This window comes from Micropterus dolomieu, linkage group LG19 (genome assembly GCF_021292245.1).
Source record: "Micropterus dolomieu isolate WLL.071019.BEF.003 ecotype Adirondacks linkage group LG19, ASM2129224v1, whole genome shotgun sequence".
Lineage (NCBI taxonomy): Eukaryota > Metazoa > Chordata > Actinopteri > Centrarchiformes > Centrarchidae > Micropterus > Micropterus dolomieu.
Window position 1 is genome coordinate 31,515,078 of NC_060168.1, and position 21,197 is coordinate 31,536,274.

The 21,197-nt window shown below is 40.0% G+C and overlaps 1 protein-coding gene across 1 annotated transcript in view; it reads right to left on the reverse strand.

Moving 5' to 3' along the window:
- Positions 1-21,197, reverse strand: part of shtn3 (shootin 3) — a 35,200-nt gene that overhangs the window by 7,088 nt on the left and 6,915 nt on the right. Inside the window, exons 3-9 of the mRNA XM_046031199.1 lie at positions 6,393-6,487; positions 5,816-5,984; positions 5,341-5,438; positions 5,092-5,173; positions 4,347-4,441; positions 2,987-3,133; positions 2,521-2,674 (exon numbers count right to left, since the gene is read on the reverse strand). Of these exons, the coding sequence (XP_045887155.1) occupies positions 2,521-2,674; positions 2,987-3,133; positions 4,347-4,441; positions 5,092-5,173; positions 5,341-5,438; positions 5,816-5,984; positions 6,393-6,487 (840 nt within the window). The remainder of the gene's footprint in view (positions 1-2,520; positions 2,675-2,986; positions 3,134-4,346; positions 4,442-5,091; positions 5,174-5,340; positions 5,439-5,815; positions 5,985-6,392; positions 6,488-21,197) is intronic.

Genomic DNA, 21,197 nt, shown 5'->3' on the forward strand with positions numbered 1-21,197 from the left:
GGGGGGGGGGGGGGGGGGGGGGGGGGGGGGGGGGGGGGGGGGGGGGGGGGGGGGGGGGGGGGGGGGGGGGGGGGGGGGGGGGGGGGGGGGGGGGCAACCCCAGGTTCGGGTGGAGGGGGTCCCGTTCTGGTCGTCATGGCATTGTTTTTCTGGGTCTCCTCCTGGAGCTTGTGGACTGTAGAGAGGAAGAAAAACAATGGAAACAGTCAATAACACTAACAGTACACTACTGCTAGTACTATTTATCTAGTAGTACTTTTCATCCTTTCTGCTGTAGGAGCTCTGGTGAAGGAAATCCTTTAAACCTCCATGTGAAGACTCTTACCCCACACACTATCTTTGGACACTATGCAACACCAATGAAAGAGGCTTCTGTTTTTATTGTCTCTTTTTAACAGCTCCTGGTTGAAGTCAGTTGGCGGTTTTGGCCCTGACTTCATGTGACCCATTTAAAATGGACAGATGCCGTGTTGCACGTAGGGAGAAAGTCTGCGTGTTTGCCAGCTTTCCTGCAGCAGATGGGTCAATGGTCTGTGTTGGACACATCCTGCCCACACAATACATATTACAATTTCTGTTAATTTTTGAGGTTTTGCTGTTAAGATTCTTTAATTTTTTTTCCCAATGTATGTCACTCATAACATGAGACACAGACAACAATAAAGGTGAAATCAGATTATGGGTGTTTAAAGAGTTTAAAATAAGATTTTTGTGAAAGGAGTTACACAACCACAGCAACCAGATTCAACACGTGCCACATTTATGTAAATATATTTTGGTGGTTTCATGGTGGTGCACGACTTTTTAATAACTTAACTAGCTTTTTCCAGCTCTTCTTCCAGCTATATGAGTTATATGATCAAAGACATGTTTTTTTTAGGAATGCACCATTCCATTAATTTCATTGTTTCCCTAAACTTCAGCTTGACATATTTGACATCTACTTAAATGTTGAAATCTCCACCACCACATTTTAAAATAAAGTCCTGTCAACAATCGCCGATATTTGTGGGCAGATCATTAGTTTGTATAGATGAATCCACAGGAGAGCCAGTGGGGTTAAAGAGATTAAAATAAGACAAAGTGAACAAGGGCTGAATCTAAATAGTCGAAGATGCGATGCTTCGAGTCTCACAGTCGAAGCTTCGCAGCGAAACGAGGATCGTGCCATTTTGGCGATATGGGGATGCCCAACGTCTGATTTTACATAGAACTACCAGTTTTCTCCCAGTAAGTTAATATACAGCCTATTACAATATACATTTCAACATTTAATGCTGTAAATAATAATAATAAACATGTATAAAAGAAAAAAAAACTTCCAATAAATGTTTTTAAAGTGCGTGAATAAATCCAAAATTGTAATCCTAACCCTGGGTCGTCAGTGCGCATGCGTAACACCTGCTGAAGAGACGGAGCCACAGCTTCACCAGTGTTGTGCCGAGTTGTCCGCACCTCACGACACTTTCGGATAATTTATCACCGTTGATGAACCACACAAAGAATATTTTAATGTTCTTAAATAGCCGGCTACTTGAAATAGACCAGCGAGGCAAAAACTATGCACAACACCGGTGAATGGCAGGGGCAAGAGAGAGAGAGAGAGAGAGAGAGAAAGAGAGAGAGAACGGTCAACAATAAGCCTCAGTTTAGCTTTGGCTCGCAATCGCCGTGCACAAAAACACACATGATTCGACTATCAGTCGACTACAGACAGGACTTGACGATTCTGATTCGACTTTGTAAATCCTTAGTCGGGGACAGCCCTAAAATGAACTAAAGACACTGTGGCAGCTGGATGTCTTTATAGAGACGTTTAAACCACATAACTGAGATCAGACTCGCAGGGTTTAGTCTGATTTTGGTGCAGCTCAATTAGAGCACTCAAACTGGGTCAACAACGTGTGTCACCTTGGGGTCTAAAAGTACCAGTGCATGTAATAATTGTGCATGTGTCAGTATACTGTATTAGGGTTCATTGGTTTCAATATTGCCAACATCCCTGTTGATTATTGTTTCTTTTGTAATGTATAATTTCTTATAACAGATATATATCTAACTATATGTTATCAGTGTCTCTAGTTTAGGATCAATCACAATTATATATCGAGTCCATCATTTTCAGTCTCTTATGTCGTTTCTGCGTATCAAAGAGAGAAAAGTGTATTTGTTTTTTTCAATTTCCCTTTTTCTTACTTTCTTCTTTTTCTTTTTTTAGATTTTTAGTTTCTATTTAACTAATTTAAAACATTTTTAAATTGTTTTTATGTTTTATTTAAAGGACTCTGAATTACCTTGTTGTTGAAATGTGCTATACAAATAAACTTGCCTTGCATTTGTAATCAGATTAACCCACGTTCAGGCAGATTCTTGCCAGCCAATCAGAAACAAGTGTTTTCTGTGACTATGCTGTGTACTGGGTGTGTGTATATCTCCTATCTCCTTTCAATTATATGAAGTAACACCCAACTGAGGACCCCTTCCCGTGCCGTATGTGTGTGCGTCTCCACCTCCGCCCACCTCTGTTCTCCAGCTCCTCATTCTTCTTCTCTGCCTTCTCCAATCGTCCGTCCACCTCCTTCTTCTCCACCTCCAGCAGCTCCAGCTGCCTCTGCAGAGCCTCCAGCTGCTTCTTCACACAGCTCTGCTCCAGCTGGGCCTGCAGGCTCTCCACCTACACACAGACACACACACACACATATTGTATGATGTTCTGTACACCATGGCTACACAATTAGGGTGAGTCTATTGTTTATTGATCAGCATCTTTTTCCTCTCTCAAAAGGTCACATGACTACTGCATAACCTTAACAAGTAGCATGCAACTTCAGCAGACCTCATTTAATATCAATGTGTGAGTGACTGTAAAAGGCTGAAGTGCTACAGAATCTTAATATTTCAGAGTTGTAGCAGAGAACAAACAAGATTTTAATTAACTATTATTTTTATGATCTTTGGTCAAAGTCTTGAAGTTTCTGGGGTTTACCTTCTGCTGATGCTGCAGACGCTCCTCCTCCAGGGTTTTGGTAATGGCAGCAACATCCTCCAGAGCTTTCAGAAGCTGAACGCTGGGCTCAGCACTCTGTAGCAGGAGCATACTCTGCCTGTTGGCCTCCTTCTGCTTCACCAGCATCTGCAGGAGGGAGTGGAGGAAGAAGAGGAGGAGGAGGAGGAGGAGGAGAACAGAAGAAGGGAGACGTGAAAGAGGAGAAGAAGAATGCCAAAACAAAGCAGGGGAGAAGGAGAGGAAGATACAGAGGGAGAGGAGGGAGGAGAATGATGAGAAAGATTTGCATTTTCACTTCCAAAATTCCATCCCAGTTAGTTCATCACATACAGTCTGTTTAAATCCTGCAGGCTCTTCACTTTTCAGGTCAGTAACCACCAGATTCAGGACAATTCATTAATCAGGCACAAGGTTATTAACACACACACACACACACACACACACACATCAATCACCAACACAGCAATGCAGGTCAGCCTTTATCACTGAGGCTAACAGTAGCATCGTTTCATAGCTTTTAATTCACGGAAAGCAATTAGTTTTATCTTCAGACTGGATCACTTCAGAGATTTGAAGCATAACAGTCTGAAATGTAGATTATGAATACTGTGATAATTATGTTTCCCTGATACCTCTAATATTTTTTCACATGTTCATCACATGAAACAATTAGTTGAAGCGGTGCTTTGTGGATGATAGAAAACTGAATCTGCCTCTTTCTGCAACATAACAATGATAAAAACCTCCACCACAGATTTTTTCCATCACATTTGAATTGTTTGTCCCTTCAACAGGTAAAATCCACCAATTTTGGTGCAAGCTAGATCCTAAGTCACAAGTTATTCTTTTTGTGTAGCGGTGCTAAAACAAACAAATGTAAGATTCCATCCAACTGACTAAAATAAATAATGCAGAGAGGAATATCAGCACTGAGTTTGAAGCTGCACTAATCACTATATTTGATACTGAACTAGTTTTAATTTAATGCCAAAGTGATGTGTTAAGGATTACTTCTAGTAACAAACCACTGCTCTCATCAACAACAAGGAGCTCAGGGGCCGGATGTCTTTCTCAGGAGCAGGTAGAGACCGAACTACAGCTAATAGGAGAGTGAATATTGAAGTTAGATTAGTCAGGTGGATAGAGGAATGTGATGATAATGTTGATCTGTGTATGCTGGAGAACTAAATAGCTACTATTTTCGAACATGTAAACCAGTGATACTGTGATGGCAGCATATCTGTCAGCTTGTTTTGATGTCTTTTCTGCCTCCTAGTAGCCAAAAACATATTAATGTAGCTTAAAGGTTCAAACAAGTTGTGTGTTTCTGTGATTGTACCTCGTGTGCGTAAGTCTCAGCTTTGACTCTTAGGCTCTGCTCCAAGTCGAGCTGCTCCTTCATCCCGTCGTACTCCTGAGCGGCCATCATGGACACTGCAGAGACAGAGAGACAAGAGTACATGAGGCTCAACAAAGAAAACATCACATAAGCACTCATTTGAATTGACACAACTGATGTTTTTTATTCAACCTGTCCTTTTTATTCAAGTCTGACAGGACTGTTTGCACATTAATATGTAGCCTATGTTAACAAGTATTGTTCAACATGTTAGCATGTTAAAATGACAACTAACATTTTGCAGTTTACCTTGTTAACATCTGTAAATTTATGTTAACATACTAACTTATGTCAAGACTTAATATTCCCATTTTCATTCACAAGGAGATTCATTATTTTGTAGTTTTCCTCCTTTCTCCTTTTTTCATTTCTGTGCGTTCATGAATTAAAGTCAGAAAGCCTCAGGATAAGCGCACATTTCTCGCTAAAGTTGAGACCTGAGAGTTGAGAAGTTGAGATTTACAACTCACAAGGACGTGTCTCTAATTCGCAATGCATAATTCATGCTCTCTTGCTTCTTTCCATTTATCGTAATTTCAATTTTAGGATCTTAGCATAAAAATAGAGGAGTTTAACATGCTAAATTAAATGAAGGCTGTGTTTTAGAATTCATTTTCGTTAACTGAATTGGCTGTATCACTGGTTTGAACCTCGGTCACTGTGTTTCTGCTGTGTTGTGACTCACCTCTGTTGAATCTCTTGATTGTTTTTCCTTGTTGCTCAACAGTTTCACGAAGCTCTTTCATCTCTGCCTGATCTTTCTGTGACTGCAAATAGTGAAAGAAAAGTAAGTCAGTAAAATCAGGGATCATAAACAGTCAAAGAAATGTTTTCCTTTCATAGGCTGTCAAATCAATAACATTTGGACTGACAGCGATGACATAAACAACTCCACAGCAAAGAAGACAGAGGAAGAGGACTTGGTCCTCCTCACCTGTGACGTGAACTCTTCTATCCGTCTCTGCTGTTCGTGAATCTGACAGACAAAATTCTTCTTCTCCTCCAACAAGCTGTTCACTGTCTCCCTCAGTTCTGACAAAACACAGAAATGAACAGTACAGCATGGTAAAGAGTTTTTATTTCTGAATTTCACTGCACAATCAATATTAATAGTGACCTTTCATTTACAATTAGAAAGCAAGTGCCCTAAATAGAAAATGTCCATGCATTTTCTGAGGAGCAAGAATGCGTTGAGTACATTTGGATATTTCCTGATGTTATCTCTAGAAAAGACAAACACATTAGGATTCATCCTCTGAGGAGCATGTACAGTATATCCACAGCAAATGTTAACATAATTCTACGTATTGTACCTTTAACCTGTTTTTGGCACTGTGTGAATATAATTCTACTTATTGTACCTTTAACCTGTTTTTGGCACTGTGTGAATATAATTCTACGTATTGTACCTTTAACTTGTTGCTGGTACTGCGTGAAGGTGTCAGGGCTTCCGTCTGCTGTGTCTGCATCCGAGTCAGCGTCCAGAGCGATGCAGTCTGAGATGCTGGGAAGCAGCTCTTCCAAACATGGACGTGACGACAGGCTCAGGTACTTCAACTTCCTGTTCTCGCAGTTCAGCTGGAGGTCAACATTCAGAGGGATCAATGTCAATGACTAAAACTATACATGCAGAAAATTTCTCCTTTAAGAAACAGAATCATCGTAGTGAAAGTATTTGCACATTGAAGAGTTTATAGAATCTTTTTTTCATTCTTTCATATTCATTAATGTTACAAATATTATGTACATATACATTCATAAATGATGTCCTAGTTGTAAATACATCTGCATATTATTAAATTTTAATATAAGCACACAGTTTTTGCAGTGGAGGCAGTAACAGACAGATAATGTAGTCAAATTGTCTCTGGGCAGAGTCATCCTGACTCAGCTGTTCACCCCCTTCTCCTGCTAGTGCCAGCTGGACCCTGATAATACTAAATCTTGTAGTATTGATTATTTAGTGTGTGCGTGTGTGTATCTGACCTTTGTGGCCAGGGCCTCTGCATTCTCCCGGCATGACTTCTCGATCTCCAGCTGAGTCTGCAGTACGCTCACCTCCTCAATCACCATCTGAGACACTGAGGGGAGGACACACACACACACACACACACACACACACACACACAGTTTTAGGGTTACACAATACACTGTATTAATTAACTTGTTTGCACAGAGCTAACATTTTTGTTACATGTTTGTTATATATTATCAGTATCGTGACGATTTCAGAATGATGCCCATAAGGTCAGAGATAGAAATCTAGTGAAGTCAGAGCCCGAAACATCTGTACATTTCAGTTTAACTACTATTTAATGAGAGAAAAGTGCAAGAAGAGACTTGGTGAATGCTTATCCTTGTTTGTCAGTCGTGTATGAAGCTGCATTCCTGGCATGTAGCAGCCTGAAGGACATTAATATAATAATATTAAAAGATTTAATGTGAATGCCACGAGTCAAGTGCATTCCTTTCTTTATTTTCCTGATGGAACAGAAGTCGGCCTTCTAAAATAAAGTTTGGAGATGATGCACTAAAATAGTGACAGGCTCCTTGGTCCTGAGCTTCAAATCATATTCAATGCTTTTTAATAAAGAACAAGCTTTGCATTTCTGCTGTCATTTGCAGAGCAACTGTGTAACCGTGTCTTTAACTATGTGAACAGCAAACATATCTTGTATTCCCATGTTGAAATCACAAATTCACAAGTTCCTTTAGAGGCAGAAACTGGATTTGCATATAGCCAGGATGTTTTTTCTCATGTGTTGTATTGTCAAGACAGTGATCAGTGAGTTTCAGTGTAAAACTACCACATACACTAAGAGCTAAATAAAAGTGAGCCTGAGGTTGTTAGACGCTCGCAGCTGTCGAACATGTCACCAGAGCTCAGCTAGTCCTCAAGTTATTTTAAAATGACCCAGATATGGAGACTCTGGGAAAATCTAGACGGAGAGAAAAAACTCAACGTGATGAAGTAGCTTTGCCACCATGTCAAAAAAACCCATCTCATCTATCTCTCCTGTCCTTTCCTTTTTCCATCTCCCAGTTTCTTCTTCTGTATTTTGTGTGTAACTACTCAGATTTCTGGTATATAATTTGGAAAATTTAAATCCTTTTCACATAAAAATGATTTCTTAAAGTGTTTCTCAAAACTGTTTCATATACATAATGCTTCGCTTCTCTGCACAAAACACAATGAAGAAAATGAAGATAATCTATTGTCTCTGTCTCTCTCCATCTTCATTCATGGTTTCAGTTTCGTTGTGATGACACAGTCAGACCCGGACTCCTTCAGGCTGCTGCGGCTGGATTGCTTTACAGCCAGCAGGAAGCTCCTGCAAACATCCCAGATCCATTAACAGACTCCTTCCTGGTCGATAAACAAGCCCCAAATCTGATTGCACTGCTCACACCCAGAGCAGGAAGGCAGAAGGAAAGGTGTTCCTGCCCTCAACCACTGTCAGAGAAAACTCTCATAAATGTTGTGTTGCTTTTTAAAACTATACTATTTTGTCACTGCAGCTAGAAAGCAGATTACAAACTGTAGTCAATAACCTAATGAATTCTAAAAAACAGTTTTGCAACAGAGATTTGCATCCAGTATCAATGTTCATTGCTTCAGCTGGACGTGGTGTAAAGTTATACCACGGGGAAAAATAAAACTGCACTGGGAATGGAAATGTTTTTTGAACTTTTAACATATTAACATATTTTAACATGTTGTTTTATCGCACGTTAACGCAGTTTTTAAAATTATTAATAGCTTGAAAGTCTGTTGCTCACAGGCTCTGAATACACATACAGTCAAACCCTGGGTCACAGGAGGGGCGGGATGTTGATCAGCCTGCAAATCACCCACCCAAAAAAGCAGCAGAGGGAGGCTTCGGCAGACTAGGCTGTCATCTTTTTTCCACCCGCGATCCGTTACCAAAGCAGCAGGTGAGCCGCTTGCTTGTTAATGACGCAGCCTATCAAACAACTCAAACAGCCGAAACCAACATCTGCACCCTGTGTTCAGTGTTGCTTTAACGTTACCTGGTCCGTGCTTGTAAAATATCCCCCGCGACCCTGTACGCAGGATAAGCGGTTGACGATGGATGGATGGATGGATGGATGGACTTGTAATGTCGTTTCTATTTTAATCGTTGCCCAGCACTAACAATAAATAAATACATATATTTACATGTATTCATTTAGCTGACGCTTTTATCCAAAGCGACTTACAATTGCTATATATGTCAGAGGTCGCACGCCTCTCTGGAGCAACTATGGGGGTTAAGTGTCTTGCTCAAGGACACACTGGTGGATGCACTATCCTCGCTGCTGTTCTGCATAGGCCTGAACCCCCTCAGCCAGATCATCTCAAAGACTGGCTACGGATAGCAGTTCCGAAGTGGAACAACCATCAGTCACCTCCTCTACATGGAGGGTTTCACCCCAAATCCAGCACCATGAGTCTGTACACCAAGAGTAGCGAGGGAGGCCGAGTGCTAGTGAGTGTCAAGACCACTGTCCAGGATGAAAGATGAAGGGCTTAGTGAGTACCTCAGGCAGCAGAAACCCAAGGGTGAGGACAAGGAAGACGAAGAACCTTCATGGAGGGACAAGCTGCTGCACGGCATGTACCACAGACAAATTCCTCCCTTTAAATCATTAAATATTCTGAGACATCAAGTCTGTGCTATAAAATATTTTTCCTTACATGCCATATTTCATCATCACCACTGTTCCCCTGTATCATCTGAGCATTCAGTTCCCAGACATTAAAACATAACCAACCTGTGTTGCGAGCATTCAAACTCAGTGGTGCATTCTAGTGTGTGATAAACATCAATTCAGCAGTTAATGACAGGCTGCCTGTCTGTCATTTTCTACACGCAGACCTGATGCAGACCAGTTGTTAGGCTGCTGTAAGTGAAACCCTCCTGCCTGCTCAGCACGCGCTCAGGTCTCATATAGAGAAAAAGAAGTTCTGAAAAGCTGTCACACTGTAGCCTGAAACACATCAACCCACCCTAAAAGATTGTGTAATTAAACAAAGAAAACTGCTGTTTTATGTTCACAGCGCTGCTTGGTGCAGTTGTTGTGCTTCAATAGACCAATCATCCAGGAAACAGGCAGGTATCTGGATAGCTGTGGATGCAAATTCTTTTGATACACAGCCTCCAAATCAGTCAGTCCCTCCTTTAGAGTCAGAATCACATTGTACCAAAATATGACAAAGGTGTCTCACACTTAATATGAAAAGCATGTCCTTCAATAAAACAATCTGTAGACATGAATTCCAATGAATTACATACTAGTGAGTAAAACTAAGGGTGGCGCCTCACAGCAAGAAGGCTCGGGGTTTGAACCTGAGTAAAAGCTCTTAAACCGAAAATGAATGCATTAACTGGGTATTACTTTGAACTACGTTTTGACTATTTTATCAGACAACAAAAATCTGGTACACTGGGGCAATATAAATGAAAAACTATGAAAATGTTTGCCATACCGTTACAAATAGGCAGCTATATATATATATATATATATATATATATATATAATAACTTTTCTATTTATGTACTGGGATATCTTATGTAAGGTTTCTTTACAGTAACTGCTGGGTGTTTAAATTGTGATAATCATTACTATCATTACCTCAATATAATATTTATAATACTGAATATTTGAAATACTTGAAAAAAATATACAAATAATAACCGTATTGCAAAATTATCATTAAAACTCATAGTGTGGTACATACTGATCCCCCACAATATGAATGTGTCACTATGGCAGCAGCCACCACAACAACAAAAACCTGTATCTGTGTCAGTGAGGCCTTGAGGCCCACAGGATCTCGGGTGAAGGGTCATCCGCTAGCAGGCTACACGACTAATGCACAAACACCAGCAGCACCACAAAGCCAGTTGTTATTACCAAGGTTTGTGTGTAGTTGGTGTGTGTGGTTTCTAGGTGCGTTACGCAGGGATGCTTTTAGAGAACAGGCTCTCTCACACTGCACTGCAACGACAGCACTACAGCAGCAGTCTGCTCATATATTGATCTGCTTTCTTAAGCACAGAGAGCTGACTTCATTTAAAGCTTTAACGATACATTTGTTCGCAGAAAATAGTTCCACAAACAATTAACGACCTGACTTTTGACCTTCGATGGAAAAATGACACAATAAAAATCTGGATCTCATATTTTAGAGATATTACAAAAACCACCAGGCTATATAATCCTCCTTATTTTACTGCCAGACAATGTTAAACACTGTTAATCTGTATCTGAATGTAATTCAGAATACAGTTACTTTTTTATTAAAAGAGATGATCTGATAATTCCTTAGGATCTTTACAGCTGTCTTAAACCTCTTTTCTTTTGTGACCGATACATTTATAGTCCATTTAGAGAAAGATGGTGAGCAGCGGAAGAACAAAGAATTTCTCCCTGAGGAGATTCAGCGCCGCCACCATGTAACTCAAAAGCCTCCACAGTCCGTTGTCATTTGTTTTAATGACTGATACCAGTTTGAGCTGAAGGCCATACATATATTTTCAGAAAATAAGTTGCCAATGTCTACAATCTTGCAATTTGGTTATTTTCATGCAAAACATTTCTACAATCCTTCAGGTTCTGAAAGAGAACAAGGAGCTTTTAGAAGTGTTGTGCTGCATGTGATCTTTTTGAGCCGTTCAGTGCCGGACTTTTGCATTGGCATGCCCTACTGTATGACCTGATGTATCAGAAGAAGTATCAGTAGCAGTTCAACGTGGAGCACTGGAGGCTGTGCCCGGTGGATGGGGCATGGAGGACTGAAGATGCCATTAAGATGGACTAACAAAAAATACAGTATTGCCTTACTTTTTGCTCTACCAGGTGATCATGTGTGTATTTTAGCGCTATTATTTTTACTGCGGTAATCATGCCCCTGAACAACTTGTCGTGTTTTTCCCAAAACGAAAAAAAACAATTTTAACCTGCTTTACCGAATGCATGATCCATACCGCGACCCCAAAACTGCATAACATATTGAACTGTGCGTCATGAAGCAATTATGGACGACATACAACTGAATTAGCACTCTGCTATCACTCTCGCAAGCCTCCAGGCCACATATCTCAGTGCATGTCATCCATGTTAGACCACAGTAGCTTTTAGTGAAACATTTCAGGATTTTTTTCCATTACACCCTTACGTTAAGCCGTGTTTCGATCAAAGGAACTATACCCGGGAACTAGGAACCTTTGGAGGAACTCACTGCATTTCCAGGGTCTAAATTTAGTTCTAGGATCTTTACCCCCCCAGAAGTCCCTGCTCAGGGGGTAGTACTTTCCGAAAGTACTTTGAGGGGGTGGGGCTTGCCTTGCAGTGAATTTCTGAATGGGCGAGTAGAGGCTACTGGCTTTAACTGGAGAATGTCGGGTGTTTTTCTACTACTGCTCTCTCTCGCCGACGTCCGCCTGAGATCGTACGTCGGCATTAAATGTATTGCTTGGAAACAGCAGCCAGCGTGCAGCAGTGTGTTTACAGCGAACAGCTGATTGAGTTATGCTAAATATTGCGTCTGAAGTTGTTGTTTTCATCAGTCAGGATGTTTTTACACAGAGCCGAAGTCTCCTCTTCTCCAAAACAAGCGTAACAGCTGATGACAGCAGTTAATAAGTTCATAATCCCGTTCCTCCGACCTGCAGCTATTTTTGGCTGGAAATGTTTTAATAACCTTCCAAACTGTTGCGATTATATTTTTGTGTTTGTTTATTACTGGGTTTGTTTACTGGCTAATATGGTGAGTGATATCCATAGACTGTATATAAAAAGAGTCGCTCTGATTGGCTAGAAGATGTCACGTTACCTTCCTCTGGTTGGGTAAAATGCAACATACCCCCAAACTTCCATTGGTCAATGGAAGAATCTGCCGACTACATCAATTTCATTGGCTTTTACGCGCTGCCTTTGGAAAACAAGGGCGGAAGCTATATACACATCCCAGATATCCCCGTTTTCAGCGGAGTCTCAGGAATACGGCAAAAAAGACCGCATCGCTCTATCATAAATCGTTTGGAAGTTATGATACCTTTTGCCAGATGATGACGTATTAGGCGGTACCGCCCAATCCGCCCCTAGAGGGTTGGGAAAACTTGTATTGACAGTGGACCAGCCTGTGTATTGAATGGTTAGTATTATGAACACCGCTGCACAAATCCGTCCAATGTCAATGTCGGAGATCCCCGCGCTCGCCACAGTTACACTGCGGTAAATCAGACAGGTCGGTAGAAAAACATTCTCGTCACAAATTTTTGTTCAACTGATCTGGTAGTGTCCCGTGACCCTGTACGCAGGATAAGCTGTTGACGATGGATGGATGGATGGGTCTGCTAATGTGACCTTATCACATTTCAGTTTGGCCAAGTAACGATTCTTTTCTTCAACTGGCAGCTAAGTTTGGGCCAGAGTAATGCACATGCGCAGTACCGTTTGTTTATGTTGTTACCGTTGAAAGCGTCTATAGTTTTTCATTATATTCCAGTCAAATCTGATGTTCATTTATAAATTTTGCTAATGGATAGTGGTTACTAAATAATGACGCCTGTGCATCGCTTTGGACTGCGTTTAAGCCTATACGTCAGCTGGTTTATTTACCTAATCTTCACAGGTCTTTAAACCACGGTGGAAACACAATGTGCTGAAGGAACCTTTTAGTTCCTTGAAAAGAGATCCGGGGAGTCTTGGATGAAACGCGGCTTTAGACACTCAACTCGCACATTAAGCTAAGTTAAAGAACACATTTTACATTAGAGTAAACATATGAGCATTCATTCAGGTAAAGGTCTTTACATTGTCAAACTGTATTGTCACAATAATCTTATCTAACATTTAAAAAACGTGGACCACACTGACTGACTCACATCCTAGTTTATATCAAAATATCTCCCACATTTCTAAAGGGCAGAAATCTGGACACAGATCAAGAGATCAGTTTTACTGCATTCGACATTTAACCAAGTGACCTTTGGAACCCGTGATGATATTATTTGTCAGCCCGGTGCCAGTCAGTGAGTGAGGAAAGAGTGGTGAGAAAAGTGAGGATGATATGAGAGAGAAGGAGGACGGGGAAGGCTTCGGGATCTATTTTTAATCCCTCATTCAATGTTTAATGCTTCTGGATTGGCATTGGTGGTGTGATTTCCTCCCAGCCAGAGACTCGTTTAAACTCTCAGCTCTCTCTCTCTCTCTGTCTATCTCTGTGCTCTATTCTGTCGCTGTAACCACCAATTCAACCCAAGTGCAACGGCACATTGTCCTCTGCCTGGCTGCACCGCAGTTTAGCTGCACGTCTGTGAGTCTGACGCGACACAGGAAGCAGAGCCGGTGGAGAGCGGGTCATAATCTATTTTATGTTTTTATTCTGCTCTGTTTTATTTGAGAAACCAACAGCTGGGGGAAACACGTCACCAGACGGGAACTGTTTACCAGCTAATGATGTGTACTGTGAAATGTCAAGCATGTTGTCTTAATATCACTAGGTTTTGCCCTTCACCAGTATAATAACTAGAATAAATGGTTATTTTGTGAAGACAGATCCCAGGGTAGCAACTAACAATGATTTTCTATATCAATTTAATGAGGCCATTATTTTCTTTATTTGTCATTTCATTGGCTTGGTCTGTACAAAAAAATAATAATAATCCATTCACGACTTTTCCAAAGCCCAAGCTGACATATTCAGATTGCTTGTTTTGTCAGACCAACAGTCCAAATCCCAAAGGTATTCAGCTTAATATTTTAAAAGACTAGCACAAATAATCACATTTGAGAAACTGGAACTAATATATTTTGGCATTTTAATATATTTTTTTAAAATTATTTTTCTGTCATGCCACATTTTACTTGTGTATGTGACAAATAAACCTTTGAGTCCTTAGCAGGCGATGAATTCTTTCTGCTTCAGTATTACAAATTGAGCTTTTCTGTAGGGACAGGAACAAAAGAGAGAGCTGAAAGGCTTAAAGTGACAGTAGCATTTCAGCTCTCATTTAGACAGAATTTGTCCTACAGGGTTCTGTCTCCTGTCCGAATTCAGTGTTTCATGATAGAAATGATGTGCCCATAAAGACAGAACGCTGCTTTTGTTTTCCACCAGTGAGCTGAAGCCGGAGAAAGACTCTTTAGTGACGATGCATGTTTTTAACAGATGATTTGGAGGATTAGCCAACGGTAAGCACATTCATCCGTGAGTAATGGTGAAATCCCACTGTACGAGTGCTAAAAAGCTGGACAGGGAATTAAAACAAGCCATCGTGTGAGTCCTGAACATTTCCAGTCCAAGCCACTTTAAAACCTTCATGTAGGCTCAAGTTAGTTAATATGTAAAATTATAATTTGTGGTGAATTTGGGCACGCATCAGTGACGGAAAAAGGTCACTTTGTTCCTACAAAGTATTTAAATCAAAAAGAGTGAGCAGTGCGTATTAATGGCAATAGTATTTAAGCTGTAACACTAACCCCGCGCTAAGCTGTGAACAATAGGTGGACTAATCCTGCCTTGAAGTGCTTCTCTTAAGCTTCTGCTTCAGAGATTTGCAGTAAATATGATTTGTTGTGCGTTTGAGGGTTTTTGGATGGAAAAACTAAAATTAATGCCAGAGCAGTTACAGAACCCTAAGTCCAGTTTTATAATATATTACGTTGTCAAAACCCAAATGAACAACTGTCACCTATCCACATCTGACATACTTCTTTTGTTGGCCTGAATTGCTCAGGGCATCTTATTCTTATGCATGTTGGCTTATGCAACTTTTAACAAATAAGCCAATCAATCAATTAGTCTGTTAGCATTGATCACTGGCAAAATCAAAAACATTTAATAATAATAATAACAATTTGTCAATCAACATAAAAATAATCAACAAGCAACAATTTTTATGATTGGTTAATCATTTAAGTCGTTTATCAAGCAAAAATGCCCCAAAAAGGTTTTTCAGCTTCTCAAATGTGAGAATATGCTGCTTTTCTTTATTTTTCTTCACAGTAAATTAAAATAAAAATTGTATATCTTTGTGTGTTGAACTGTTAGTCAGAGAGAAAAAGACATTTGATGACATCATTTTGGGCATGAATCACTTTTTCCCACATTTTGCAGACTAATTGACAATTAATTGAAAAGATTAAATACAATGAACAGATTCGTCAATAATGAAAATCACCAGTAGTCATGCAGTCCTAATGTCACTGATTTATTCATTGAAAACAACATGAAAGCTGGAAAATACACACACAGCAACATGAATTACGAACATGATATCCCAACAATAAAAAATATCAAATTGTAACATAATAATTAGTCACTGATATGTCGTCTGTGCATTACGACTGTCAGGGAAAATGAGACTTTCCTGGCCAGTTTGTTGATCCTTCTTGTGCTCTCAGCATGTAATTACAGTATTTCCGAAAGCACTTGAATGCAGAGAAAGTGCAGCCACAGGCTTTTGTCTAAGTACAGTAGACTGAATAACTAGGCTGCATAAGCTAACAGCGCTACAGGCGATCAGTTCTGTAAAGCTGAGTGGTATCACAGTTAGCTTCCAGCTACATGTTCAGTTACAGTTGCATTAGAGGACGTACAGCACTTTGTAAGATGTAGTTGGCTCTGGATAACAAGCAATACTCGACATTTAGCTTTTTTCTACCCCTCCTCTCTCTTGTCCTCTGTATTTCATTTATTTTTGGGGGGTTGTTTATTTCATCTTGATTCATTTCCTCTCATTTGCTTTTGAGGCAACATACTGAATTTGTATTAATTTCCTCTCAGTGGTTTCTTTACTTTTTGCATGTCTACTCATTTCTCTCTCTCTCTCGTCATCTGATTTGAAACTCAGAGATTTTGGTTGGTATTAAAATCCCCTCCTAGGAGGTTTGATACTCAGCTCATTTGCAAGCAACTTGTTCTGCGGCACTGGCTTCATACAAAGCATAAATTACAGACTGTGAGACATCAGCTCCGCCTGCTTCCTACCAGCTGAAAGGCTCAGGAACATGCAGCCATAACTGTTGGGAAAAGGCAGTTTTCTGCTTTAGCATAGAGGAACTACAAAGTTTAAGAACAACCAAAGATACTTGAGTTTCTGCCAGGAAGTGTCTGATTTACATTTTCTTCTGCTACAGGCGACCACCATGCCCTCTTAAACTCTCTGAGACAGCTCCTGTAAAAAAAGCTGCAGCGTTGTCACCTCTCAGTTGCTCTAGGATTTATTTCAGAGTCCGTATTTTAACTTTACTCTCCTCGCTCGCTGGAAGTTTTTTGGGGCGTAGAGAAGATGGAACCAAATGTTCATGCAGTGAGGAGGTGTTCATTGCTGCTGCTGATCGTAGCTCTCTGGCTCTACTAATGCATCCAATATGCTACTAGAATTTCCATCCCTTTATTTTGGTATTGTTGATGTCGAGTGGGCTGAATCCTCCAGATATTTGGCATGCCAGATATCTGGCTGGCATCTGCGATGTGTCAATGATGTGTCGGGGAGCGGTTTTGATGTGTCGTTGAGTAGTTCACACATAACGACTGCCGACCGCTGATCTACCGCTGATTTACCCCTGATCACAGCCTGGCGGCGCAGAGCGGCAGATCGGGCTTGAAATCGTGTAGTGTGAACTAGGCTTTAGGCTATCTTGCGTATATCAGGTTGGTGTCTAGTAGTGTTTTGAAGAACCTCACACTTGTGTTTGTGTATTCACAAAGTTAGAAACTGCATCATGGTAATCTTTTGCATGTCAACATAACCAAGCTATGTTTCCATTAAGCTCAAAGTAGAGCTGAGGTTCAGTATTTGTAGAGAAAAAAGGAAAATTTTCTTAAGTGACCTCTTAGTTTAGGTGACAAAAGCTTGTCACTTTCGGCAATGGAGACAGCAGTTTTGTTGTCTTACCCTCAATCACTGATTTGAGTTTCTTTTCACCACGTAAAAGCAGAGCATTAAGCAAGTAGTTTTAGTTACCTAAACTTAACTTAATGCTTGTCTAGTTATTTCACACAGGACCAACCTCTGTTGGGGAAAAAGAAAACTATTCACGAAATCTTTCAGCTACTCAGATGGATTACGGATTAAATGCAGTCATGCAGTCATCGAGGCGAGTGTATTATCTAACAGTGAGGCTCAGGGCAAGTCATGTTTTCACTATTTTACTGTGAGTTAATTTATGCTGTACTCACTCAGTCTGGCCTTTGAGATTCAAACGAGCCTGAAATCAAGTACCTGATGGCGAGCAAAGTCTCCATCATTAAATCCAGTAAATGTGGCCATCAAATATGAAGCAGCAGGTAGAAAGACCTCATGAAGGACCACAATGGATAAAGAGTCAGGCAGGAGTGGTAACCCCCTCCCACACACACACACACACTCATCCTTCCCCCATTTTCTGCTGCTGAATTATTCATGGGTGGAGGTTTCAATAATTCATTGGAATAACATGACAAGAGAGACTGCTGTCTTCTCTGGGGAGAGACGTGAATGAATAAATGAGTGAATGAATGAAAGACTGAACGTATGAGGTGACAGAACCCACAATGAAAAGGAGGATCACTGTTTCTGCTGACTCTGAAACCGTGCTGTTCAGACTACACAACTTGAAGACGTCCATTTTTGCTGTTGCAGACAAGTTTTTGACATTTTTCATATGACAACATATTTTTGAGTTTGAGGGTTTGAAGACATAGCTGGTCAATGAGACAGTTGAATCTGAAATGTCCAGATTTGGGGGGAAAAAATACAAAACCAACAATTTAAATTACTATTAAACTTTACATGCTGTTTTATTTCCAAGAATCAATATTTTTCTTGTTAATCCAAGTAAATAAATATACATATATTCATTGGATCAATCTGAAAAATACTGAATTATACGCCTATTATATGTCTCCACCGTAAATCAGCCTTGGCTTCTACGGACCAATTCTGACAGAAATGGCCATTAGCCAAATCTAGTTTCATACTATGTATTGGCCTGTACTTTTCATTGCAATACATGGAAGACAATGCTTCCTCCACTGCCAGAGAATTCAACTCACTTCATTCAACATACTATAAATCACCACAGCAGGATGGCCTAATATCAACAGAAGACTCATCAGTTTGTTCGTTCTTTTTCCTCACTGACAACCAAGCCCACAAAAACAACAGAACACAACAGAATTGCCATTTGACTGTCATAAGAAACTAACCCTTAATCAGTTAGGAAGGTCTAAATATGCCTATCCATTGACTATTTAGAAATATATTGGCTTCTATGATAAAAGAGTGCTAAATCATTTAAATGAAAGACTGCCCTATTCAGAAAAGTCTTCTTTAAAACATTGGTTCTGGGTTGTGGTATCAACTATCATCATCATCCTTGTCGCTTGTTTCGATTTGCAAATGTGGTTATCCCTAGTAAAGGTTATTTTTAAGAACAGACATAACCCAGAAGAAGGCTGAAAGTCTTCACGCCTCCACCCTCAGCATGCATTCTATCAACTTACTGTTTTAAAGTACAGTTCAATTCCAATGTAAAAGAAAATTGAAATGTCACACCGAGGTGAACTCCAGGCGGAGACTGCCTGGTTCTTCCGTTTCCTTCTGAACAATGACCGCTGACTCAACAGGCAGACAGGTGTCTGAACTGATCACTGACCTCTTCTCTTTGCGATTTCTTTACACAATTAGGAAATATCATTTAGGAAAGACGATCATTTTTACATGCATGCTTGGAACACTTGCTGTATCATTAAATGCTTTTAAAAAGGTATATTATTACTAGCCAATAATGACAAATGCAAATTAGTAAAGCAAAGAAATTAAGGGCAGAGCTTCTTTTACTTCCTCTCTGAAAAAAAACCTGCCACACATTAGCCTTAACATCTGACTCCACTAACCCCCACAAGGTTTGATATGGAATTATTATCAATTAAAGCTTTAAAACCTCTGCGTTCTCTTACCTCTGTGAATAGTCATGACAGGAACATCAGCCTTCTTCCTAACAGTTTATGACTGAGGTTCAGCTTCTCACTCAGTAGAATCAGAGGTTAAACTCCCTAAAACACAAAAGCTCTCCTACTGTTGGCTAACTAACCTGGAAATGGTCATGGAAATGGGGACACCCTCCCCTCCCCAACACACCCGTTCAGAGGACAAGGTGTCGGTGATGTCAGAGGTGAGGAGAAAAGGTGTAGAGGGAGGAAGTGAAGGTGTCAGCTGTCTGATTGTAGGTGGGATGATGTGTCAGTCTGCTTTGTGGTGCATGATATCTGGATAGACTGTGTGTGTTGATGGGTACATTTCAAGATAAATGTGGCCTTTTAAAAAGGTTATTTTTTGTTTACGAGAGTTTTATTACTTTTTTTGAAGCTGAGACCCGGGAACCCTGCCACATCAGTAAAAATAAGTCAGGTTGAAAAACACGAGCAGTCAGACAATCAGACAGGTTGTAAACAAACCAACAGTTTACCCAGATTCACCAAACATCTGAAATGTTCCCTCATTGAAGGAAAAACTGTAAACTGTGTTCAAAAGTTAAACTGGAAGTCTGTAATTCTGTAAATTGACCTGGACTTTTACATTGGAAAGTTTGGCTCTTTATTAATATTATTATTATTATTATTATTATTATTATTATTATTATTGTTGTTGTTGTTATTATTCTAAGTACTTGGAACCATTGCTTTGTCATGTAAGTTCTATTATATAGAATAGGAAAGGATTTACAGTCCGTACAGCCAGGGTTTAAAATATGGTGGAGCTACGTGGCAGAGATGGGGACTCGAGTTTGAGTCGCCCTTAAATCGCAAACACAGTGACTTCAGACTTGACTCGTCCTCAAAAGACTTCAAACTTGACTCGGACTCGAAGTGCGGGACTTGTGAACATTGTATATTTTTAGGAAATGTCTGATGAGCTTGCTGTTATTACCTATAACCTGCCCACGTAAACATACTATGTATCAGCTGCGCGCGGCCGCACGTGAGAGAGGACAACAAACACCGGCAGCTGCTGTGCCATTCATCATAAACTTAAGCTTTAAAACTTCATATAACAAGGCCCAAACAAAAGAAGTGCTGAATGCAAAATGGGTTAGTAACCTCAGGTTAGTAAACATGTTTAGCTCAGCACTGGTCATCTAATGTTAGCTTGCTTTCTTGCTTTAACTCCAACTGTCGTTTGTTATGAAAAGATGAATGAGCGTATGTTTACTTGCCAAACTTGTGGTGGTTTATTAACATAATCATTTAAGTCCTGCTGTCTGCAATCACTTTATTAACCTTGGCTGCAAACAGGTTTTATTGTTGATCATGTAACGTTACAGATTGATTTAGTTATAACGTTACACTGGGTTTGAGAGTCTGGGGGATGTGTTGACTTACAGTACTTTATAATTATTAGTATTATAATAATAATAGTAATAGTAAAAGTAACATTAGTTGTAGACTCTTTGTACATTAGGCTACATGGTTGTGCTCTGTAAGTGAAAAACAGGTTCCAAGTTTATTGTTGATTATGTAACGTTACAGATTTATTTAGTTATAACGTTACACTGGGTTTGAGAGTTTGAGAGGGGGATGTGTTGACTTACAGTACTTTATAATTATTAGTATTATAATAATAATAGTAATAGTAACATTAGTTGTAGACTCTTTGTACATTAGGCTACATGGTTGTGCTCTGTAAGTGAAAAACAGGTTACAAGTTTATTGTTGATTATGTAACGTTACAGTTTTATGTAGTTAACGTTAGACTGGTTTGAACTAAACGTCGAGTCGACGCTGACCGTAAGCTC